Source organism: Canariomyces notabilis (genome assembly GCF_033297395.1).
Source record: "Canariomyces notabilis strain CBS 508.74 unplaced genomic scaffold N656scaffold_10, whole genome shotgun sequence".
NCBI lineage: Eukaryota > Fungi > Ascomycota > Sordariomycetes > Sordariales > Chaetomiaceae > Canariomyces > Canariomyces notabilis.
Genome location: NW_027041832.1, coordinates 286,595 through 305,188, shown reverse-complemented (window position 1 = coordinate 305,188; position 18,594 = coordinate 286,595). Strand labels below are relative to the sequence as shown.

The 18,594-nt window shown below is 54.2% G+C and overlaps 7 protein-coding genes across 7 annotated transcripts; 3 read left to right on the top strand and 4 right to left on the bottom strand.

The window, feature by feature from the left end:
* Positions 1 to 2,900: 2,900 nt before the first annotated feature.
* On the bottom strand, positions 2,901 to 3,686 carry N656DRAFT_74050 (uncharacterized protein). Its single transcript, XM_064812798.1, has one exon. It carries the CDS (start codon positions 3,389 to 3,391, stop codon positions 2,984 to 2,986), a length of 408 nt encoding a protein of 135 aa, XP_064670323.1. The 5' UTR covers positions 3,392 to 3,686; the 3' UTR covers positions 2,901 to 2,983.
* Positions 3,687 to 3,822: 136 nt separating this feature from the next.
* N656DRAFT_768328 (uncharacterized protein) lies at positions 3,823 to 6,518 on the top strand (the record flags this gene model as incomplete). Its single annotated transcript, XM_064813614.1, has 3 exons — positions 3,823 to 4,130; positions 4,672 to 4,851; positions 4,925 to 6,518. 3 exons carry the CDS (start codon positions 3,823 to 3,825, stop codon positions 6,516 to 6,518), a joined length of 2,082 nt encoding a protein of 693 aa, XP_064670322.1.
* Positions 6,519 to 7,952: 1,434 nt separating this feature from the next.
* Positions 7,953 to 8,990, bottom strand: N656DRAFT_709184 (ankyrin; the record flags this gene model as incomplete). Its single annotated transcript, XM_064811571.1, has 2 exons — positions 7,953 to 8,492; positions 8,727 to 8,990. The coding sequence occupies 2 exons, from the start codon at positions 8,988 to 8,990 to the stop codon at positions 7,953 to 7,955; spliced, it is 804 nt and encodes a 267-aa protein (XP_064670321.1).
* Positions 8,991 to 9,296: 306 nt separating this feature from the next.
* Positions 9,297 to 12,315, bottom strand: N656DRAFT_73866 (uncharacterized protein). The gene is made up of 3 exons (XM_064812768.1): positions 9,727 to 12,315; positions 9,549 to 9,664; positions 9,297 to 9,496 (listed from the first exon to the last, which is right to left on the bottom strand). The coding sequence occupies exons 1-2, from the start codon at positions 12,012 to 12,014 to the stop codon at positions 9,658 to 9,660; spliced, it is 2,295 nt and encodes a 764-aa protein (XP_064670320.1). The 5' UTR covers positions 12,015 to 12,315; the 3' UTR covers positions 9,297 to 9,496; positions 9,549 to 9,657.
* A 434-nt stretch (positions 12,316 to 12,749) lies between these two features.
* On the bottom strand, positions 12,750 to 13,049 carry N656DRAFT_708720 (uncharacterized protein; the record flags this gene model as incomplete). The annotated part of the gene is made up of 1 exon (XM_064811529.1): positions 12,750 to 13,049. One exon carries the CDS (start codon positions 13,047 to 13,049, stop codon positions 12,750 to 12,752), a length of 300 nt encoding a protein of 99 aa, XP_064670319.1.
* A 2,161-nt stretch (positions 13,050 to 15,210) lies between these two features.
* N656DRAFT_709223 (carbohydrate esterase family 1 protein) lies at positions 15,211 to 16,267 on the top strand (the record flags this gene model as incomplete). Its single annotated transcript, XM_064811575.1, has 3 exons — positions 15,211 to 15,615; positions 15,722 to 15,880; positions 15,974 to 16,267. The coding sequence occupies 3 exons, from the start codon at positions 15,211 to 15,213 to the stop codon at positions 16,265 to 16,267; spliced, it is 858 nt and encodes a 285-aa protein (XP_064670318.1).
* A 1,363-nt stretch (positions 16,268 to 17,630) lies between these two features.
* Positions 17,631 to 18,337, top strand: N656DRAFT_844950 (uncharacterized protein; the record flags this gene model as incomplete). The annotated part of the gene is made up of 1 exon (XM_064819174.1): positions 17,631 to 18,337. The coding sequence occupies one exon, from the start codon at positions 17,631 to 17,633 to the stop codon at positions 18,327 to 18,329; it is 699 nt and encodes a 232-aa protein (XP_064670317.1). The 3' UTR covers positions 18,330 to 18,337.
* Positions 18,338 to 18,594: the final 257 nt, after the last annotated feature.

Genomic DNA, 18,594 nt, shown 5'->3' with positions numbered 1-18,594 from the left:
GCGCCCCCCCTCCAATTCCCTTTTCCTGGATGCTACAATCCATTCTCTCGCCCAGCTACTCTCCCGCTTCAATACCGTTCATGCCGCGCCACTGAAGTAATTATCGGCTTCCAGTTCATGAATGGTTTGCAGACAAAGTACTCCTTCGGGAGTCGGTTGTCGACGTTTGTTGAGGTTTTTGACTGACTACAAGCTGGTCCCTGGGCTGAAAGCCTGAAACGAATTCCCTGGGTGCAGTTAGTTTCACCCCGATCTGCACATCCGGCGAGTCTCTCCCGTCCCCACGAGCTATGAACGACAAATCGGCCGTTGAAACAGGGCTTTCGAGCTTTTCATCGCGCCAAAGGTTGCGATTTGTTTCGTTTCTGCCAAACCTTGGGGTTCTGGGTTCTCTCTCCGCTGCTTCGCTATGTTTCCTGTCTTAATTTCAATTCTTCGGAAGAAGCCGAATTGACTATTTTTACCCTGCTCGTACCCTCCACATGCATGATCAAGGCAGATGCAGGCAGGCAGTGCTGTTGGCAAGGTCGGCGGCTGGCCATGTAGTTAGCGCAGCTGGCGCGGGGCGCACGGAGGCTGCAAGCGCCGAGTCCGTCTCGGCGTGTCCATCCCGGTCAAGCCGTCGGGGCACAATGGAGAAACATGAGAGGCCAAACCTGGTTCCGGGGTTGAGAGCACACAGGCCCATGCAGTGCGGTGGTTTCGGATTTTTCCAAGGCTCGGGGCTGCCCAGAGATTGCCAGACACACCATGCTTCCTCGTCTGCCTCTCTCTTGAATGCCGGCTGCGCCGCCTCCTCGGCGTCTGACATTGGCGACCGGACGCGGGATTATGCAGAGCGCACGCATAGGAGTGCATATCCTCTGTGCGACCCTGTCTGCAATGGGCAGTCAAAGTCTGAGAGAAAACAAGAACAGCATCATTTTGTAGAACCCATCAGCATAATTGAGGAAGGGCAACCGCCGCTGATCGCTGGCATCGAGAACAAATGATTCGTGGATGTGTTCTTGAAGGGGCCGGATCAGGCTTGTCTCCAAATGTCGGCGGCGGTTTTGCACGCCATATTTTGCGCAAGCTGGGTGGAGCCTGATGCCCGAAACCCCCGGATTGAGGGGAGACGGGACAGTCTGTAAGCCTGCGGGCCAGGGAGAAGCGGCCGCCAACCCGCCAGCAGGGCCCGGTACGCAGGACAAATACGGCAAACCGTGGATTACAACGCGTCAATTACCGTTCCCAGCTTTGATGCATGCGGCCTCGTGGAAACCAAGGGCTACATGATTTTCACTTTTTTGAAGAATGACATCCCACACGCGTTTCTGATGATTTCTCTGTCCAGCAGTCGGAGGGGATTAGCCAGACGCGCCTGTTGCCCATGCCCGGCCCAAACCAAAACCCTAAACGTTAACACACTTTTAGCCTGTGCGCCGAAGGCCGGCCTGAGCGGCGGCAAATGCCGCGGACCACGAATGAAAATCCAGGAGAGAAAGCGGCGGCTGACGCCTGACGGCGCAGGTGTTAGCCCACAGGAGGCAGACCGGCATCAAAGGGCTCACCTATTGGCTCCACTACACGGAAGTGATTGCCCATCTCCTGGGGCGTTGCACGCGAGTGCTTTCCAGGAGGTATGCAGCGCCCGGCGACTCCACCCACTCCCGAGGTCATTGCCTGGCCTCCGAGGGAGGCTAAGGAAATTATTAACGTAGGCACTCCGTATCCCACCCACCGCACCACGGGAATTTAATATCCTCGCGCCTCCCTCGGTCGGGCCGGCTGGCCCTCCCAGTGTTGGAACGAACCCGGGAGGTGACGAATAATACGGTCAGTCCCTATCGCCAAAATCAGACGGGATTGACCGGGTGTGTTTCCCAAATAAATGCTTGGTCGGCGGCAAAGACCTGTTGCGCAACCTTGCCGGCGGCGGATTGATGGGCAACCGAACTCTCTGAGCTTGGGGCTGAGGAGCTGGCTTGGCCTTGGCTCGGGAACTGTGGAACACAACTCTTGAGGACCTGGATTTGCCCGCCCCGGCGCGAACAGAGCCGATTTGTTTGGCGTCCGCCTCGAAATTGGCTCCCATACGCACTTGGCCGGGCGGCGCAGAAACCACACCAATCTACATACCCGAATGGACCACGAGAGTTCATCAGTTTGATGAAGAGTAAAATATGTTGCTGGTGGTCCATCGCTCGATCATGGAATGACGGCGGAAATTCTTGGCCTGGGTGGGGAAGCAAGGCGGGTGTGCCGGAGCCTCTGGTCGGGCCTGGGCTGGATCCTCATACCGCCGAATACCACAGGCTCTCTGCATTCTTTGTGCGGGCGCGATTGCCGCATTCCGGTTGATGTAATGTAGGATCCGGAGCCTGGAAAGCGGTGCAGACGGAAATTGGACTTGTGCGGCTTGCAGGCCATTTTGATCAGTGCTGCAAGTAGTCACAGCCAGTGCCCTAGCCCAAGCAACATTGCCCACTGCTCTAGGCGGCAGCTAACCAAGAAGGCGGGGACTCAAATACGGCCGGAGCCAGGAGTCCGTCGCGTGGGTCTCGACAATTAGGACGGGCCCGCCCACACACCGGACACAAGGAAAAGCGCCGTGTCGGTGATGGGCTGCTGGCTAAAACCTGGACGGAAACAAAGGGGGAACGATTGCGATAACCCGGGCTTGCTGAGTGTATATCAAGATAGCCTGAGCTGCCACCAAACACAAACTGGAGGCCCCGGCGTGGTCGGCGTTCCTCAATCGGCAGTGCAGGTGCTTGTTGCGTTGACTCAACAAGAAATCGCGAGGAGAATTGCCACCAGTATTTGCGCTATATAAGGTATGGAGGAATAACGTTACCTGCTTGAACGATGCAATAGTTGCAACGAGGCAGGACCCTTTTCGGGAGGGACAAAGTGTGGATTTGGAGCTGGGCGGGCCGGCTACCGAACTGCGGCTGGTTTGAGCCGGATTAGGTCCTTTGGGCTGAGGCACCGAGGTGTCTCAAGTGTTGGACGCATCAGGAGAGCCATAACTGAATCGCCCACTGAAGCGCTTTCCGGCGCCCAAGCAGAAAACACCAGATATTGTTATACATTTTGTAATCGTGCGATGCATGCATGCGTTGCAAATTCCGGACGCCTCGAAATGACTAGCAGCTGTTGAGGGCTGATCGGCTCCTGCTGTCTGCCGGGGCCGGGCTGGTTGCCAGGCCGTCGCGGCGCGCAAGACAGTGGCGGCGGGGTGCCTATTTTTTTGCGGAGAAGCGACCTGGGAGATTTGGGGGGGGGAAGAGGCATTTGCACTGACTGCCTGTGCTGGGCTGGCTCTGGCTCCCGACTGATGCGGGTGACTTCCAATCCTCGACCGTCTCCACTTTAGTCCACGTCTTCCTTTCCACCCCGGCACCATCAGCCGATCCGCCCGCTTCGACTGTGGCCTCTTTTTTGTGTGCTGCCGCCGCCTCCCTTCCCTCGCTTCCTCAGGTGCCAAAGTCCGCCCGAGCCTTTTTACCCCATCGCTCCCCCGTTCTTCCGACCTCTCATTTCATTTTCCCTCCTCCCTCCTCCTCCCGACCGAATCGCCCACCGTGCCGAAGGCTGTAATGTCATAATCCCATTGAAGCTGTCGAGTCTGCATCTTCTTAGCACCGCTTGTGCTGCTGGGATTTCGTTTCGGCGCTGCTCCGGAGCGTATTTCCTCTTTGGCCCGGCTTTGTCGGGTCTTTTGCTCGGTGCCCCGCGCAATCGCCATCTGCGACACGTCTTTTTTGCCTCAACAACGCCTGTCTCTTTTCCCTTTTTCCACGCGTCTTTAAGAATTAACAACACCGACATCGACTCATGGCGTCGGTCGTGCGATCAACAGCCCTCCGTGCAGGCGGCGCCTGCGTGCGCTGCCGGAAGGGCAAGACCAAATGCGTCTACGAAAACGGCAGAGCTCCGTGCAAAAACTGCGCAAAGGGCATGCATGAGTGCTATTTGCCTTCCGAGTCGATGAGCCATGGAGGCCATGGAGTGTCGCCTGCGCGAGTCCAGCAGCGAGCCCGCGAGTCTCTGCCCAGCGAACGAGCCGTCTCAAGCACGTCTGGGGAACGCCAGGCACCGCCCGCCTCAGGTGTGTCGCGTCATGTCTCGAGCACCACCGAAAAGTAAGTCACTTTCATTTCCTCCTTTTTTGCCCTTTGCTCTCTTCTACTCGAGTCGATTTACTAGCTTCCATTTTTTGTTCGGCCTCTTTTGTTTTCAATTTTCTTTATTTCAGTCTCATTTCATTTTTTTTCGGGGTCGCCGGCCGTGCCGTTTCCAGCGCACCATTTTACCCGCTCCCGGCTACCTCGACCCGCCGTTTTCTAGCGTTGCCTTCGGAGGGCTAGACAGGCTCCATTTTTCTCCGCCCGGCCTTTCATTTCCCAAACCGGCCCACTCATTTCTGCCCTCCTGCTCCGTGCGCACCTTCCCGCCACTCCCCGATTTTCTTTGGCCCTTTGCCCTCAGCAAACGGAATCCCCCGCAGACTTGACCTGTTGCATTCTGCTTTTCGGCTGCAAGACTTCGGCTAGCCGAGGACCGGGCAACAAGCAATCTGCGATGCCATGCATGGGCAAGCCCGTATCTTCTGGGAGTCGTCGGCGATTGAGATGACGATGACAATTGTTGAGGGTTGGAAATCGGTTGTTTATCTCGCAACAGTCCGGCTAACCAGATATGGATGCACAGGCTCACACCAGAGTTGATGCAAGAATGCGAGCGAGTCATCTCCAAGACTTTGCCAGCATGTGTGGCCTTCCACAAGCCCTCCTTCCTCCAGCAGCTGAAGAACACATCCATGGATCCGACCATGGTCAATGCGCTGCTGACCACCGCTGCCCGGTAAGCCGCACCCTAACCCTCATTTTCATCCCTGACCCGCCTTTGATGCAGTGGTCCTAACCAGTCACAATAGGCACTCCCCAGCCATGATTCGCCGGTATGGCGGCCACGGGGGCGGATCTACCGCCGCCGAACATTTCGCCAGCAAGACCATCGGCCTCATCATGCAGGCTTTGGACCAACCGAGCTTGGCTGACATCCAGGCCCTGTGCCTGCTTGTCATTCATGAATGGGGCTGCCGCAACGCTGTGCGTGCCTATATCTATCTCGGCCAAGCAGCTCGCATGGCCCAGATGTACCGTGTTGTACACACACACCATCACCAGCCCGATCCGGATCAGTTCCTTCAAGATGAGTCCTTTCGGCGGACCCTCTGGCTGATCTATATTCTCGACTGCTTCCTGACCAGCAGCCCCGGCCGCCACCCGGCCCTCTCTTCCCACGATGTCAAGGATGTATCTCTGCCATGTCTCGACATGAACTATAACTTCGGCAGTCCCGTCTTTGTCCGCACTCTGAATGGGACCGCGCCCTCGATTATGGCCGACCCTGCGGGCCCTCTTGGTGAGGTCGGCGAATTCGGTCATATAGTGTTGGCGACCAAGGCCTGGCGCAACGTCGTCGAGATGATGACGACCACGACGCTCGATACTTTCTCGGAAGAGCAGTGCCTTGCGCTTGAACATGACATTGACGCGCTACGGCAATCACTGCCGCTGCATTTTGCAGACAAAGCGGGCCAGATCAACCTTCACATCACGATGGGCAGCGGTTACACATATGCCATGATCCACTCGCTGCTCAACTGTGGCACGATTTTCGTGAACCGCCGCCGCATCCTGCAAGTCGTGGCGGACGAAAACTTCACCCTCGAGGCATGGCGCATGTCGTCACACGCTCACGTGCAGGCTGTGGACCGCATCTTCGCCGCGTCGCACAGCATCATCCACTCACTCCTCGCCCTTGAGAACGGCGCCGACAAAGATAGCATTCTCTGCTTCCCGATCTTCATGCTCTTCTCGGCGTTCACGGCCGGCTCCACTGTTGCATATCTTACCCTCAAGGGCCTGGCACCGCCCGACGTCACAGAGTCGGCCTCGAACATAGTACGTGACAGCCTGCGACTGTGCCAAGAGGGCGCCGAGTCGTGGCCCCTCGTGATCCCCTGGCAGCGCCACCTGTCCGTTATGTCCAAGGTTTTGCGCGAGGTCAACACGGCGCCTCGCGACCATCGCGACTCCCGCGAGGACCTTAGGTCCAACCACCGCGTTTCCCCTTCGGTCAAGGACGATATCCTCAGCCAGGCAGACACCAATCCCGACGCCATGGACTACGATCAATCAGCGGGCCCAGGAACCCAGGCGCTACATTCTAGTGTTGAAGGCCGGGACAGCGAGCCTCCCGTCCCAAGACGGCCTGGTATTACGACCATCAACGGTGGCTCTGCTGGCGCGTCAACGCCGGCAACCACTAGCCCTCCCCCGCCATATGTTGCCAAGGCAGATTCCCCCGGCGCGGCGTCGTCGACGTCGGTGGGCGGCGGCGTCCCGCAGGCCGCCCAGCCACCTCCGGACGTCGACATGACGGCGATTGAACTCTGCGCGGCCTTTGAGCGGCAGCTGCTCGAGCTTGATGACCTGGCTGCTCTCATGGGAGGTGGAGTGTGAGTCTTGTTGCTACTTTCTACTCTCCCATGTGCCCAACAAAAAAAGAAAAAAGAAAAAAAAAAAAAAAGGGAATGTCCTACTGACTGCGTCAAGCGCTCCTAGTTAGGCGACGATCCTAGTCCTTAATTGGCCTGTTTCGCATCTCGCTCGATCGTTTCTATTTGTGACGTTTCTCGCAGACCGACTGTTTTGTGTCTCCCGGAAATCCGGCCGTTGTACGATAGTAATGCTTAACCCGCAGGCATGAGGAAAACACATTCACAACAAGTCCCTTGGTTGTCAGGAAGGGGAAAAGGCGCGTTACTTGCACGTTGTAATATTACTGAGCTTTTGAGAGTCCGTTGACTAAGGTATGGCGTCATTTTGGCATGGGATCACCGAGTCCTGCTATGCTGATGGAGGGTTACGGTTGCTTTTGAACCTTTGTTATGGTAAAAAGGGGGTGTTATGGGACGGAAATTTGTGTCTCTTGTAAGGCTTTGTAACGGAGATGGGCGCTCTTCAAGTAGAGAGCGCAGCGGATTACTACCTCTTGACGTACCTGTTCAACAGGACGGGCAGGAAATGAGCAGCATTGCTTGGCCGCTCTTGGCTAATGGAACACAACTTGAAGTTCTCGGGCCAGTTTCTGGCATCTCACCGTCATCGCCTTGGTCTTTGTTAAGCTATCCACTGTCCCAGCGAGGAACCTGGGTTTTGGCGTTGTTGGGATCATAAGTGTCTAGGCTCCGTCTTCTAGGCCGTCACAGGGTGGACTGGCTCGAGACTAGATGGCAGTGATACATGAGAGTTTGGCTTTGCCGGAGGATGTATTAGCTACCGTAACAGCCCTGCCTTATGTGGGAATTGAAGGCTGAAGGAGACTGTTGGGTGCCCCTGGAGTGGGGGACGGAACGGACGAGTCATACTCTAGTCAACTGATCAGTTTGTATGTATGTACATCAATTTAAGATGACAGGAATGGAAATGGAGATTGATCAAAAAGCAAAGGTCCAAGATTCAGACAGGTATCTTGCATAAGATGAAAAAATACATACAACACCAGGGATTCGCTGGTCGTCACCGACCCAACTACTAATCTGGCCCTTACTGGTTTATCTAGGGGAGAGCGGACGGGATCCCGAGCTTTCCAGTAGGTATGGTCGTATGTGCTACGTTACCAGCATTTCTTGCTCTATATTACGGCAGCTGATCATGGGTACATGTTGTGACGCAGATTCGAGGCATAGATTTGTTTGGTTACTGTAGATGACGCTGGTGAAAGTGGGAGAAAAGCACTAAGGTATTTGTTCCTATAGGGAATTAGCACTGGTATTTACAATCCTCTCTATCAACAAGGTACTAGTGACATGGTTTCAAACAGGACACTGTATTTGATTCCCAGTCATCAGAACCACAGGTCCTATCTTCCTGTCCTGAATCTCCAAGCCTATTCTAATTCTTCTCTCTAGGTTCCTCTAAGATCTTGATCATCCGTTCTGATCCCTTTGCAAGATCTAACGCCGTCTTGCCAGAGTGGTTGGAAATATCAGTCCGGGCCCCGTACTCTAGGAACACCTCTGCAACTTCCACCCTTTCATAAACCACCGCATAGTGTAGCAGCGTATACCCGTCATCGTCGCATAGGTTGGGGTCGAAGCGTCCATCTTTGAGGAGCCGGTGTATAACGCCAAGATGTTCTCTTTCGCAGGCCACTTTCAGTGCGAAGTCTGTGTTCGTCAGCCGTTGAGTTTCTCCTCTACCATCCGGGATAGAACTTGAAATCATAGCATCCGATGGCCCGTGCTCCAGCGCCATAATAACCCTTGGGTCCTCCAGGAGGAGCTCGACCATATCCAGGGAGCCCATCCACGCAGCAAACGTGAGAGCTGTCCACCCATTTTGATCCTTGAGCATTGGATCGATATCGGGGACTGCCAGAAGCAGCTCTACTCCGCTCGCGCTCCCAGACTCTGCCGCGTACATCAAGGCTGTCTTCTTCAACGGACCCTGGAGGTTGACCCAGCTCTGGACATCATCGCAGTCAATGATATCTTCGATGAAGTGGGGGTTTCCAGCTTCTGCTGCAGCCATGAGTGCTGTATAGTTCCTTGCATGTATCGATGGAGTGAGGCCGCGGCTGCGCAGAAGGCTCAATATGTCAAGACTGACATTCTTTGCTTCGTTGTCTGTGGCCTCGATTTTGCCGGATAGAAGGTGAAATAAGACAGTCTTTTCCTCTCCGTCGCGGATAGAAATATCGACGGAGGGCTCGTCCAGCAAGAATTTGAGGTTGAAGAGGCGGCCGGCACTCGCGGCATGCATAACTGGCGTCCTTCCCTTGTTGTCCTGTGCGTTCACCTGGGCTCCGTTGTCCTTCAGATGTCGGATGATATCAGTATTCTTTTTCGATCCGGCTGCAGCAAGCATGAGCGGAGTCAAGTTGGTGTGATCAACTCTGGCGTCCACCGCTGTTGGAGCCCTTCTTAACATCCATTCCACAAACCAAAAATTTCCTAACCATGCCGCATGGTGTATCGGAAGCCAGCCCTTTTCATCTTGCTCGTTGAGGCTTATACCATCGATGTGGAGCAACACTTCCATGATCTCGGGCTGTTTGGACTTGCTAGCGAGAGTCATAGGGCCATCCTTTTCCCGATCATAGGAGGCGAGAGGTCGATCCTCGCTTGAAGGTATGCTCTTTTCGTAAGTATTGCACATACCGAGACACCGAGCGATATCGAGGACCCGGTCGCTGCCTTGTTTGGAAGTACCAAGAATGATATCCCGATCGAAACCCTCAAACTCCCCCGTTTCGATCAAAACTCTGGCTGCATCGGCGCTGTTGCATCGTACGCACTCGTCGAACGCATACGGCGACTCTTCTGTCTCTCTGTAAGATGCGGGGACGCCCAACTCCAGCAGAGCCTCGACGATCTCATGCCAGTTTGCTGCAGCTGCTGGCGCCAATATTTGTTTAACCGAGTCTTCAAGTTCGACTGAGTCTTTAAGTTTGACACCGAGCAAGAGGGCCCGCAGCTGCGTTCTTACCCCAGAGAATTGAAATAGACATAGGCTATGTTCCTCCGTAGGAAGGCCGAGCAAACCGTACTTTTTTGCCAGTGTATCTGGGAGGTAGCATAGAGTGTCCAAAGCACCCTTAGAAGCTGGAGCCCCGGTCAACGTCATCTCTAGGTAGCGTTCAAGTGTGCGTTGGGGGATCCCCGACAAATTCAGAAATCGAGGATTCATATCTCGAGGATTCTCCATGAATCTCCACGGCATATATCCTTGCCATGGTGGAAGCATTCTGTGACCCTTCTCACCTGGTCGAGAAGAGACTCGGATGGTCATGATATGACGGGCAATGAGGCTATAACAATACACTGTTAGTGAATTCTGCTGTTTCGAAAGGTCCAAAACCTTCCGGTTTCTTGTCGCACGGTTCTCGTCCGCCCACCATGTTTGGCACACCTCCTGAAGCCATTTCATGCCCTCAAAGCCAAATAACGCTCGGCGGCATTCTTCCTGGCCATATTGAAGAGAAGAGCAAAAGAGTTCGCAAAGCGAGGTTATCGTTGCGTTTCGTAGGTAAACATCGACTTCCGATATCATGTAATGATTCCAGAAGTCCCCTGTCATGTACACAGTCCGAAGGATCCTCCAAGACCTCCGCCATTGGCCCCTCTTTCGATATTCTGTGACGTATCTGATTGCCATGAACATCATGATGCATGATTGTCGAACCGGTTTTGCCAAAACCGTGCAGAGTGCGGGCAGGATTCCGAGAAGCGCGTCTTGATGAGAGCCCATATTGTTATCCTTCAACGCCGTGGTCAGGCTGGAAAGAAGGTCGGATTGCCAATCCGTGGGAGGAGATGACGGCTTAGGCACCAAACCTCGGTTTCCATGAGGTACTAGTAGCCTCACGGTAGAAGGCGGTTGTCGTTTTAGCTCGGAGAGAATCGCAGAGAAAATATCATGAGCACAGTCGTCTAGAACAGACCGGTTGGTCTCTACATAGTAGATGTCGGCTTCTCTTTCTTCCGCCTGAAAATCTGGCTCGTGATGAACATGACTCCAGCCAAAGAATCGGAGGTGATTGTCAGAAGATATATTCGGACCGTTATCAGACGAATCGGATTTCCCTGGTGTGAAGACAAACTCTGGCCGCCCGTTGGGGAACTGTATCTCCGTCCTCACGGGAGACTTGGTCCAGATTGTTGTAGCGTCTGGGTGATCGGTCTGGTCCCATTTGATTGTACAGGATTTGATGTCAGGAGTATTGTCGCCCAGCCAGAGATCTAGCAGGTACTGATCGTCAATTCCAACTGGCGTGATTGATGACAGGATCTGGGCTCTCTGTACGTCCCCGGCTAAGTCGATCTCGCTCTTGCCATGCAGGAGTTTCGAACCGGCACCGAGCCACCAAGAGCCTCGAGGAGTTTCGTTAACCTCACGGTATCGATAGAGCGACCAAGAATAGAGACCAAGAATAGCTTCGAGCTGCTGCGAATCCAGAGACCAACCACGTCGTCCAGCTGTCGGCTTAGGAGGGTACAGAATAATCGTGATAGGATATGTTTCCACCTTAATGCCACCAGCTGAGCGCCAGAACTGAACTTGAAAGTGAAGATGGATTTCTTTCTCCCTTGGGTGGTTCTTATCGATGATGCGGTCTGCAATTTGTCCAAGCGCCTTGGCCATCTTCACGGCACGATCTCGGGCAGGGACGTATTTGTTGTCCCATTGTTGGCGCCTGGGCTTCTCTTTTTCAGATTGAAAAGCCGAGTTGTGTCCTGAGAGGTAGGCTAGACGGGCACGTATTCGAAGGATGTCCTCGGCGTGGTTCAGCTCGGTGGGTGCCATCTTCCCATCCGAGCAGGGCCGACCGGTGAAAACCCAAGACACGCCGACCGTCTTCCCGTCTTCCCGCGCGGTGCTGTCCCGTCTTTCTTCACGGCCACCCCCCTGCTGATGGCGATGTTGTTCTGCCTCCATGTCTTTCCATATCTCGAAGGCAAGCCAGTCTAACTCGTGTCCCGCAATCGCTCCAGATATATCCTGGACTCTATTGCCGTTGTTCGCCAATCGTTGTGTCCTCATCATAGCGCGGAACACACTCATTATCACGGTGGCTCCAAGCTGGGCAATGGAGACCCAAGCAGTCATGCCACGGATACCTACAAACTGGAGTATATACCCACCTAGTGTAGCTATGACGGCAATCCAAGTCAAGAATCTGTATCGAAGCAGGGTCTTTCCTTCTTCCTTCTTTGTGGATATGACATACTCGGGCAATGGCTGCCTTGGATCCTCGCTGTAGGCGTAGGCACCGAATGTTTGATCCCCGATCACTTGGTCGCCAGGTTGCACCCAGTACAGCCTAGTGCGTGCCGGGCCGGCCGAGTTTGTCGGATCCCTCCCTCGCCTCTTCCACCTCTTTTCCTGGGTAATCTGCCCGACGAGATAAGCACGCCCAAACATACCAGCGGTCATGATAACAGTCCCAATCATGTATAGCACGGGGGAATTGTTGTCGAAGTATGCTTGCTCGATTCCCGGCTCCCCCTCCTCATGCCCATCCTTAGACCAATGGCCCACTCAGGACAGCAGAGGAGCCATGGCGATAAGACCGAGCTGGAGGACCATGCCCAGTATGAGCACGAAGACAACGAATGGACCGCTCCGTTTCTCAATGCCAATATTGATGGAGAGGTTGGGATTGCCATCTTCGCTTTTACCCCAGGTGGGATCTTGCGGCACGGTAGCCCTGGCGTTCGGCGATCGATCGCCGCTTTCGACGTCGCTGCCCTTCTTCACATTCTTTTTCCTATGCTTGGACAACCGGATGCGAAGAGTCCCAACCGCAGCGCGAGCTTTGGCGGCGAGCTGCCGAAGGAGGCTATTGTCCTCCTCAGGCCCCCATTCGGATGGCTCGCGATCTCTGTAGTTTCTAAGGTAGTCCCTCACCAGAAACAGGCCCATATTCTCTCGGCTCCACTTCCAGTTGACACCCTTGCTGCCGTCAGTCGTGGTAGAATCGTCCTTGAGATCCTCTATCTCACTGGTGGCGTTGTCTTGCGGTGTTTCTTCCTCAGACTTGGTTTCGCGGGAGCCTACGACTCGCATCACCTCCAAGATCGTTGCCCTTCTCAGTGTCCGAGTAATGCCCCCTCGGTTGAACACCTCGCATACGTCCGAACTGGTGGACGTGCAGAGCTCTGATTCCTGAAGTTTCCGGGATGAGCTTTACCCCTGCGGAGATCGGACTTGGTTCGGAGTAGGAATAGCGCGAGGGAAACCGATGAAGTTACTTACAATGGCGGCGTCACCCTCTTGCGCACGACCGATGAAGGACCGCAACCATGTGCCTCCGCATACGCGGATGACGGATACGACGGCCGTCACCAGCCCGATGGGTGCCAAGGCGAAGATGATGTAGTCGAAAAGAGAGGTCGATTCGCTGAGGTACTGCTTTGTGATGGCATCGCCGAATAAAGCGAGAAGCGGTCCAAGGTCTGTGGCAAGATCGTTGGATAAATCCGACATGTCTGCTCCTCGTACACTGATCACCAACCCAGAAATCACCAGCCAACAGGCTGCGCGAGAGAAAATGGCTGGCATGGCGGGACTTCGGATGTCTTGATTCGCGGGGAGGCTAGGTGTCAGACAGGTTGAGGGCACTGATCCATGGCAGATTGGTCGATGGATTTCCGGTTCCCGAACTTGTGGTGGAGTGTGAAACTGAGGGCTTAAAGCAAGTAGAGAATGCAAGTTCTTGGAGTGATCCAGAGATTGGGCCCTGGGGCGATGATTGAAGCAAAGGTGCAATGCAGCAATAGCGGCCCAGCCTGGAGGTCAGTCAGCTTGAAGGGTCTTTTCAGCTGGCGCCGGGGTATTCTGCTCTTGTCAACAACCACTCAGCAAGCAGCCCAGAACAGGAGTCGGGTGCCCAACCTTCACCTCGTCGGCAGCTCGCTGTCGTTTGTTCCCTGCATTATTGCACAGCTGCTAGTGGCCCGAACACTGCAATTCGCCGACCTCGCGGGCGAGATGCAGGTTGAACCGGGGCTCGTAGCCTGGGCACATGCAGCCATTGTGCCTATCGCCTTGCCTGTTATATACCTTCGGTAGCTAGGTGGGTGGGTTGCGATATTGGAGGGCAGGGTCGGACGGGAGTGGGAGGGAGCTGTGTCAAAAAATTGGCAGAAATCTTGGGCCCCGCGGAAAGAAAGCGTTAAAGAAAATACCAAGTACACTAAGCCTAAAGGGGCCCAAGGCTACTCTATACAGTATCGTATACGGTATACAGGCAGGTTTAATGAACCAGGGAAAATTGACAAACACTGAGCATTGGTCACGTACTTTCCCGTCAAAACATTACAACAGAGTCTTTAGAGCACGCCCTGAGTGTTGATACATACATTCTGCTTTCAGTCTTTTCGAGTTTGTTCTTGGTCGCAGCGGGCATGGGGGGATTTGGGAGACCATTCTGGATAACTCCAAGCTGAGACGCTCCTTAACGTATGGAAATACTGTACGGATACTGTGCCCCTTATTTCCCCGCACCCACCAGTGATCCGTTGGCTCTTGCCTCGATCTTTTTCAGCCAAGTCAGTACCCACCAGACGACGGGTATTCGTAAGCATTCTCACCGATTTCCACAGTTTGATACCTGGTCCCTAGCACTCCATTTTGAGCATATTGTCGAGGTACGGCACAATTTCGGAACTTCCCCGCCGGTGGACAATGGCTTTGGCAAGCCCTCCCCTGAGATGTTTGACTTGATTACTTGTCAGGTACTTCAGGTGTGTATGTCAATGCCATCAAGGCTTCAGCCATCTGTTGGCATCGAGTGATATGGGACAGCTGTGCACAAGCGATCTCAAGGCTCTTCTCCGCACCTTTAAGGCACTGCGCTTGGCTACTGCAAGCGGAAAAGGGAATATGTCTTGACCTAAATACCGGGGATCCGTGGGAGCTGACGAACAAACCAGGCGCCGACCCATATCGCTGTGTGCACCAGCCATACTCCTATGGCTTGAAATCTCCGAGCCGCAAAGAGGCTATCCCAGGTTGATTAATCCATAGTGCGCGACATACTGGGGTTGAAGCAGGGTCATATAGGACTGTCTTGTCCCCTAACCCTGAATCTTCCGCGAAGGTCCTACAGCACTCCAGGTACCGCGATGTTCTTTAGGTCTGATACTCGGAAAGTCGTTCAAACGTCAAGGCACGCTTTTATCCTTGTTAAAAAGTCTTCCCAGATCCCCGAGACCCCGTCTGCGGTCCACCTCGGGTTTCTCTGGCTAAAATCGAGACGTGGATCAGGCCTTTGTGATTGGACTTCCGTTTTGCAGATCCGCATGGAGGAAGGGCAGCGTTCCCCCGCATATGGACACCAGTGACGTGGTAGCGGAGGAAGGGAAATATAATTTATATGGTCTCCGCGGGGTCTGGGGTTCCGGGTAAACATGGATGCCGGGACGATCTACGATCGCTTCAGCTTTCCCTATATATCAGTCTCGGCCTCTCTCGGCGGCCAAGCTGAAGCTAGCTGAGGGAGAGCTGCCGACGAACAGGTCCCATCCCCATCTTACCGGCATATTTGACAACTAGAGGCCCTGCAATGAAGCTCTTGAGCCAGCTCTCGGCTGCCTTGGCCCTGATGGGCACCATGGTCACGGCCCATCCCGTATGGGACGAGCTGATGGAGCCAACGGCGCCCCTGAAGCGTGCGCAAGCAGCTTTGACCCGGGTGACGGACTTTGGGTCCAATCCCTCCAACGTCAAGATGTACATCTACGTGCCCAACAGGCTGGCGACCAAGCCGCCGGTCATCGTGGCGATCCACTACTGCACGGGCACAGCGCAGGCATACTACAGCGGCTCGCCCTATGCCCAACTTGCCGACCAGAAGGGCTTCATCGTCATCTACCCTGAGTCTCCATACAGCGGCACCTGCTGGGATGTGTCGTCACGGGCGACCCTCTCTCACAACGGCGGCGGCAACAGCAACTCCATCGCCAACATGGTCAATTACACCCTGAACAAGTACAATGGCGACGCCAGCAAGGTGTTTGTCACGGGCAGTTCGTCAGGCGGCATGATGACGGTGAGCCTAGCACGACCCTTCCCTGAAATTTCAGGAGCATAAAACAGCTGGTGTTACTAGCACTAGTAGTACCAGACCTGGCCTGAGCAAAAGCTGACATTCTCAGAACGTCATGGCGGCCACATACCCCGAGATGTTTGCGGCAGGTATCGTTTACTCGGGAACCGCAGCGGGTTGCTTCTACAGCCAGTCGGGCGGCGTCGCGCAGTGGAACAACTCCTGTGCTAACGGCCAAGCCCGCGGGACTCCTCAAGTCTGGGCCAAGGTATGATTTCATATTCCATTCAATCTCTATTCAAACCACCCACTGCACACAGCCGCAGTTTGATCCAATACAATACTTACACCCCGACGCCAGATGGTCTTTGACATGTACCCGGGCTACAACGGCCCGCGGCCCAAAATGCAAATCTACCACGGCTCGGCCGACACGACGCTTAACCAAAACAACTACAACGAAACCATCAAGCAGTGGTGCGGCGTCTTTGGCTTCGACTACACCAAGCCCGACCAGACCCTGGCAAACACCCCGCAGAGCCGCTACACCACCTACACCTGGGGCGATGGCAAGCTGGTCGGTGTCTATGCCTCGGGCGTGGGCCACTCGGTGCCCATGCGCGGCAGCGACGATATGAAGTTCTTTGGGCTCTAGATGTTGTTTATGTTCGAGGAGTCAACGGAGCTGGTGAGGTGGGCTGTAACAGTACATGCATATGTAGTACCATGTCTAGTCTGGCTTTGGGAGGACTGAGACGCTCAAGAACTGCAAGTAAGGGTCAGTTAATGCAAAAGCTGAGGGGCTATAAATACTAGGAGGTCCTATCCATACCTACCCACAGTTCTGTGATCCCCTCCAATTGGGAGCAGTTTGTTATTGTTGGAGTTACGCACTATTTTGACTGTACGTGCTACGTTAGTAGTATGCTCTGCTTTTGAAAACGAGTTGCACAGAAAGAAGATGAGTGGAAGTATGGATCGATAGCTCCGGCTGCCTCTTGAAAGTTGGCAAACAATTCATAAGTTGGGACCACACGTTGGGATTCGTGGCTCAAATTGCCAGCCAAGTGGCAGTGGAGAGCCCGAGTAAACACTGCCAACCTCTCACCATATAAGAAACTTACTCAAAGCAGGAGGTCTTTCTGCCTCCTTCACTTGCACAGATTCTTAGCATAGGTAGCCTTGCATGCTACATGCTACCCTTTGACGCTCCAACAAACCCGTTACGCAACTGCCTTGTCCGCGAGTCATAGAGCCACGGTACAAATTACAAGTGACACCTCACCTGTTACTTACATCATACTAGTAGTTTCAATCTTTATTGCTGCAGTCACTGTAGCCCCATTCTCCTACCTATATATCTTGAAGAACTCAGCCATTAGAGTGGACATGGTTTCCACCAAAAACGGCAAACTGGTCAAGCGTCGTCCAGGGGCCCAAAGACTGCAAACAGGACCTCAGAGCCACGGTGTTGAAATGAACATACAAAGTGAGAAAGATGCTAGGTGAGTATGGCCCTACTTAAATCTCGACTAAGACCTGGTTATAATTTTGCACAAAGAAAGCTAGAACTTCTGAAGTCGAAACTGGAGGCAAAATTCGGGCCTAGTAGGGCAGCTTCTCTCCCTAGCTCCTCTGTTGGGGGAGCTGAGAGGTTAGGTGAGTCTGAAGTACAAAACTCTTGGTTACTTGTTTAGACTCCGAATCATTCAAGCACCAGTAGTACCACAGACGTCACGTAGTACTCTGCACTAGTAAGGTAGTCGCTGCACGGTGTTGAGTTACAAGTCTATTTGGCCATTAACGCCGTGCCCCCTTTCTTAGGCGAGCTGGTCAATGTTCTTTACGAATATTCCCCTGATCAAAGTCGATATCTTGAACGATTGAGCATGCAGCTAATCTCACACTGCTTAGTACTTAGTATATATCCAGCTCCTTATATTGGCGTCCGCTCACTCCCGTCGTCTAGCTTGCTCACCCCGTCCAAACCTCCGAGTCAAATCTCGTCAACCCCTCTCATGGAGCTTCCGGCGAGCACGCGACACACCCCCGAACCCGGGCTTGTGTCCCAGTTTCTACGGAGAAGCTCTACCAAACTCGGTCGTCCCGTGGTTACCTTTAGTCGCGCGCCCGCGCCGCCGCGTCGACCGCCCCGGCCGGATTCACCCCCCGTCGTCGACAGGCCTGACTCGGAGCGCAGAAAGCTTGAAGGTTCCAGGATGTATCCTTTGCCACAGCTCCAGCGGTCAGTCTCCATGCTTGATAAGGATGTGTTTATGCGGCCTCGGCGCCCGCCCCGACCCCCGGTCTCCATTTCCATGGACTGTCCTATTCAAGTACAACCCGGACGGATGTTCTCGCCGAATAACGTCATGGTATCGCAAGCGAGGGATAATCTTTCCTCAACCGAGCTGGCACCTCGGATTCCCCCACGTTCACCGCTTCGCCCGCTGGCATCAGGGCGGCCGCGGTCTGTGGACTTGGCATCTACTCGGTCCATACTGCCTCAAAGCTCCTTACTCTCGAGACTCGGAACAGGTCAATCAAGGGAACAGCAAAGCCCAGCGTCCATGAAGCACCATTCGGGTTCCGAGCTAGGCATTTCAGACGATGTGACTCCTGGTGGTTCTGACCTGCGCCGGTTCAGTTCATTTGCCGATTTGGTTGAGGCTAAAGCACGCAAGGCCAAGGGGACAGATGGCAGCCCCTGGATCTGAGAACTAGCGGGACCTCAATGATATCGATAGCACAGAAGAGACACATTCTTCTAGCTACCGGTAGGAGCGGAGGTAAGATGAGGTACAGAATAATGGTTGAGGTGCCAGTTTTCAGACTTCTGAGCTGAGAGCAGCACACGGGTCAGCCTGGTGTTCAGGGCTATCGGGTTCTTTCTAGATGGAAGGTTGCGGCTGGTGGTTTCTTTGTTGACGTGGCTCTGATGTTTGGATCTTCCCCTGTGCCAACCCAGTTACTCAGATGACT

What these genes read in the sequence shown, in the direction of transcription:
- N656DRAFT_74050 (XM_064812798.1), bottom strand. Translation starts at nt 3,391, where the DNA reads ATGGTGCCGGGGTGGAAAGGAAGACGTGGACTAAAGTGGAGACGGTCG.
- N656DRAFT_73866 (XM_064812768.1), bottom strand. Translation starts at nt 12,014, where the DNA reads ATGATTGGGACTGTTATCATGACCGCTGGTATGTTTGGGCGTGCTTAT.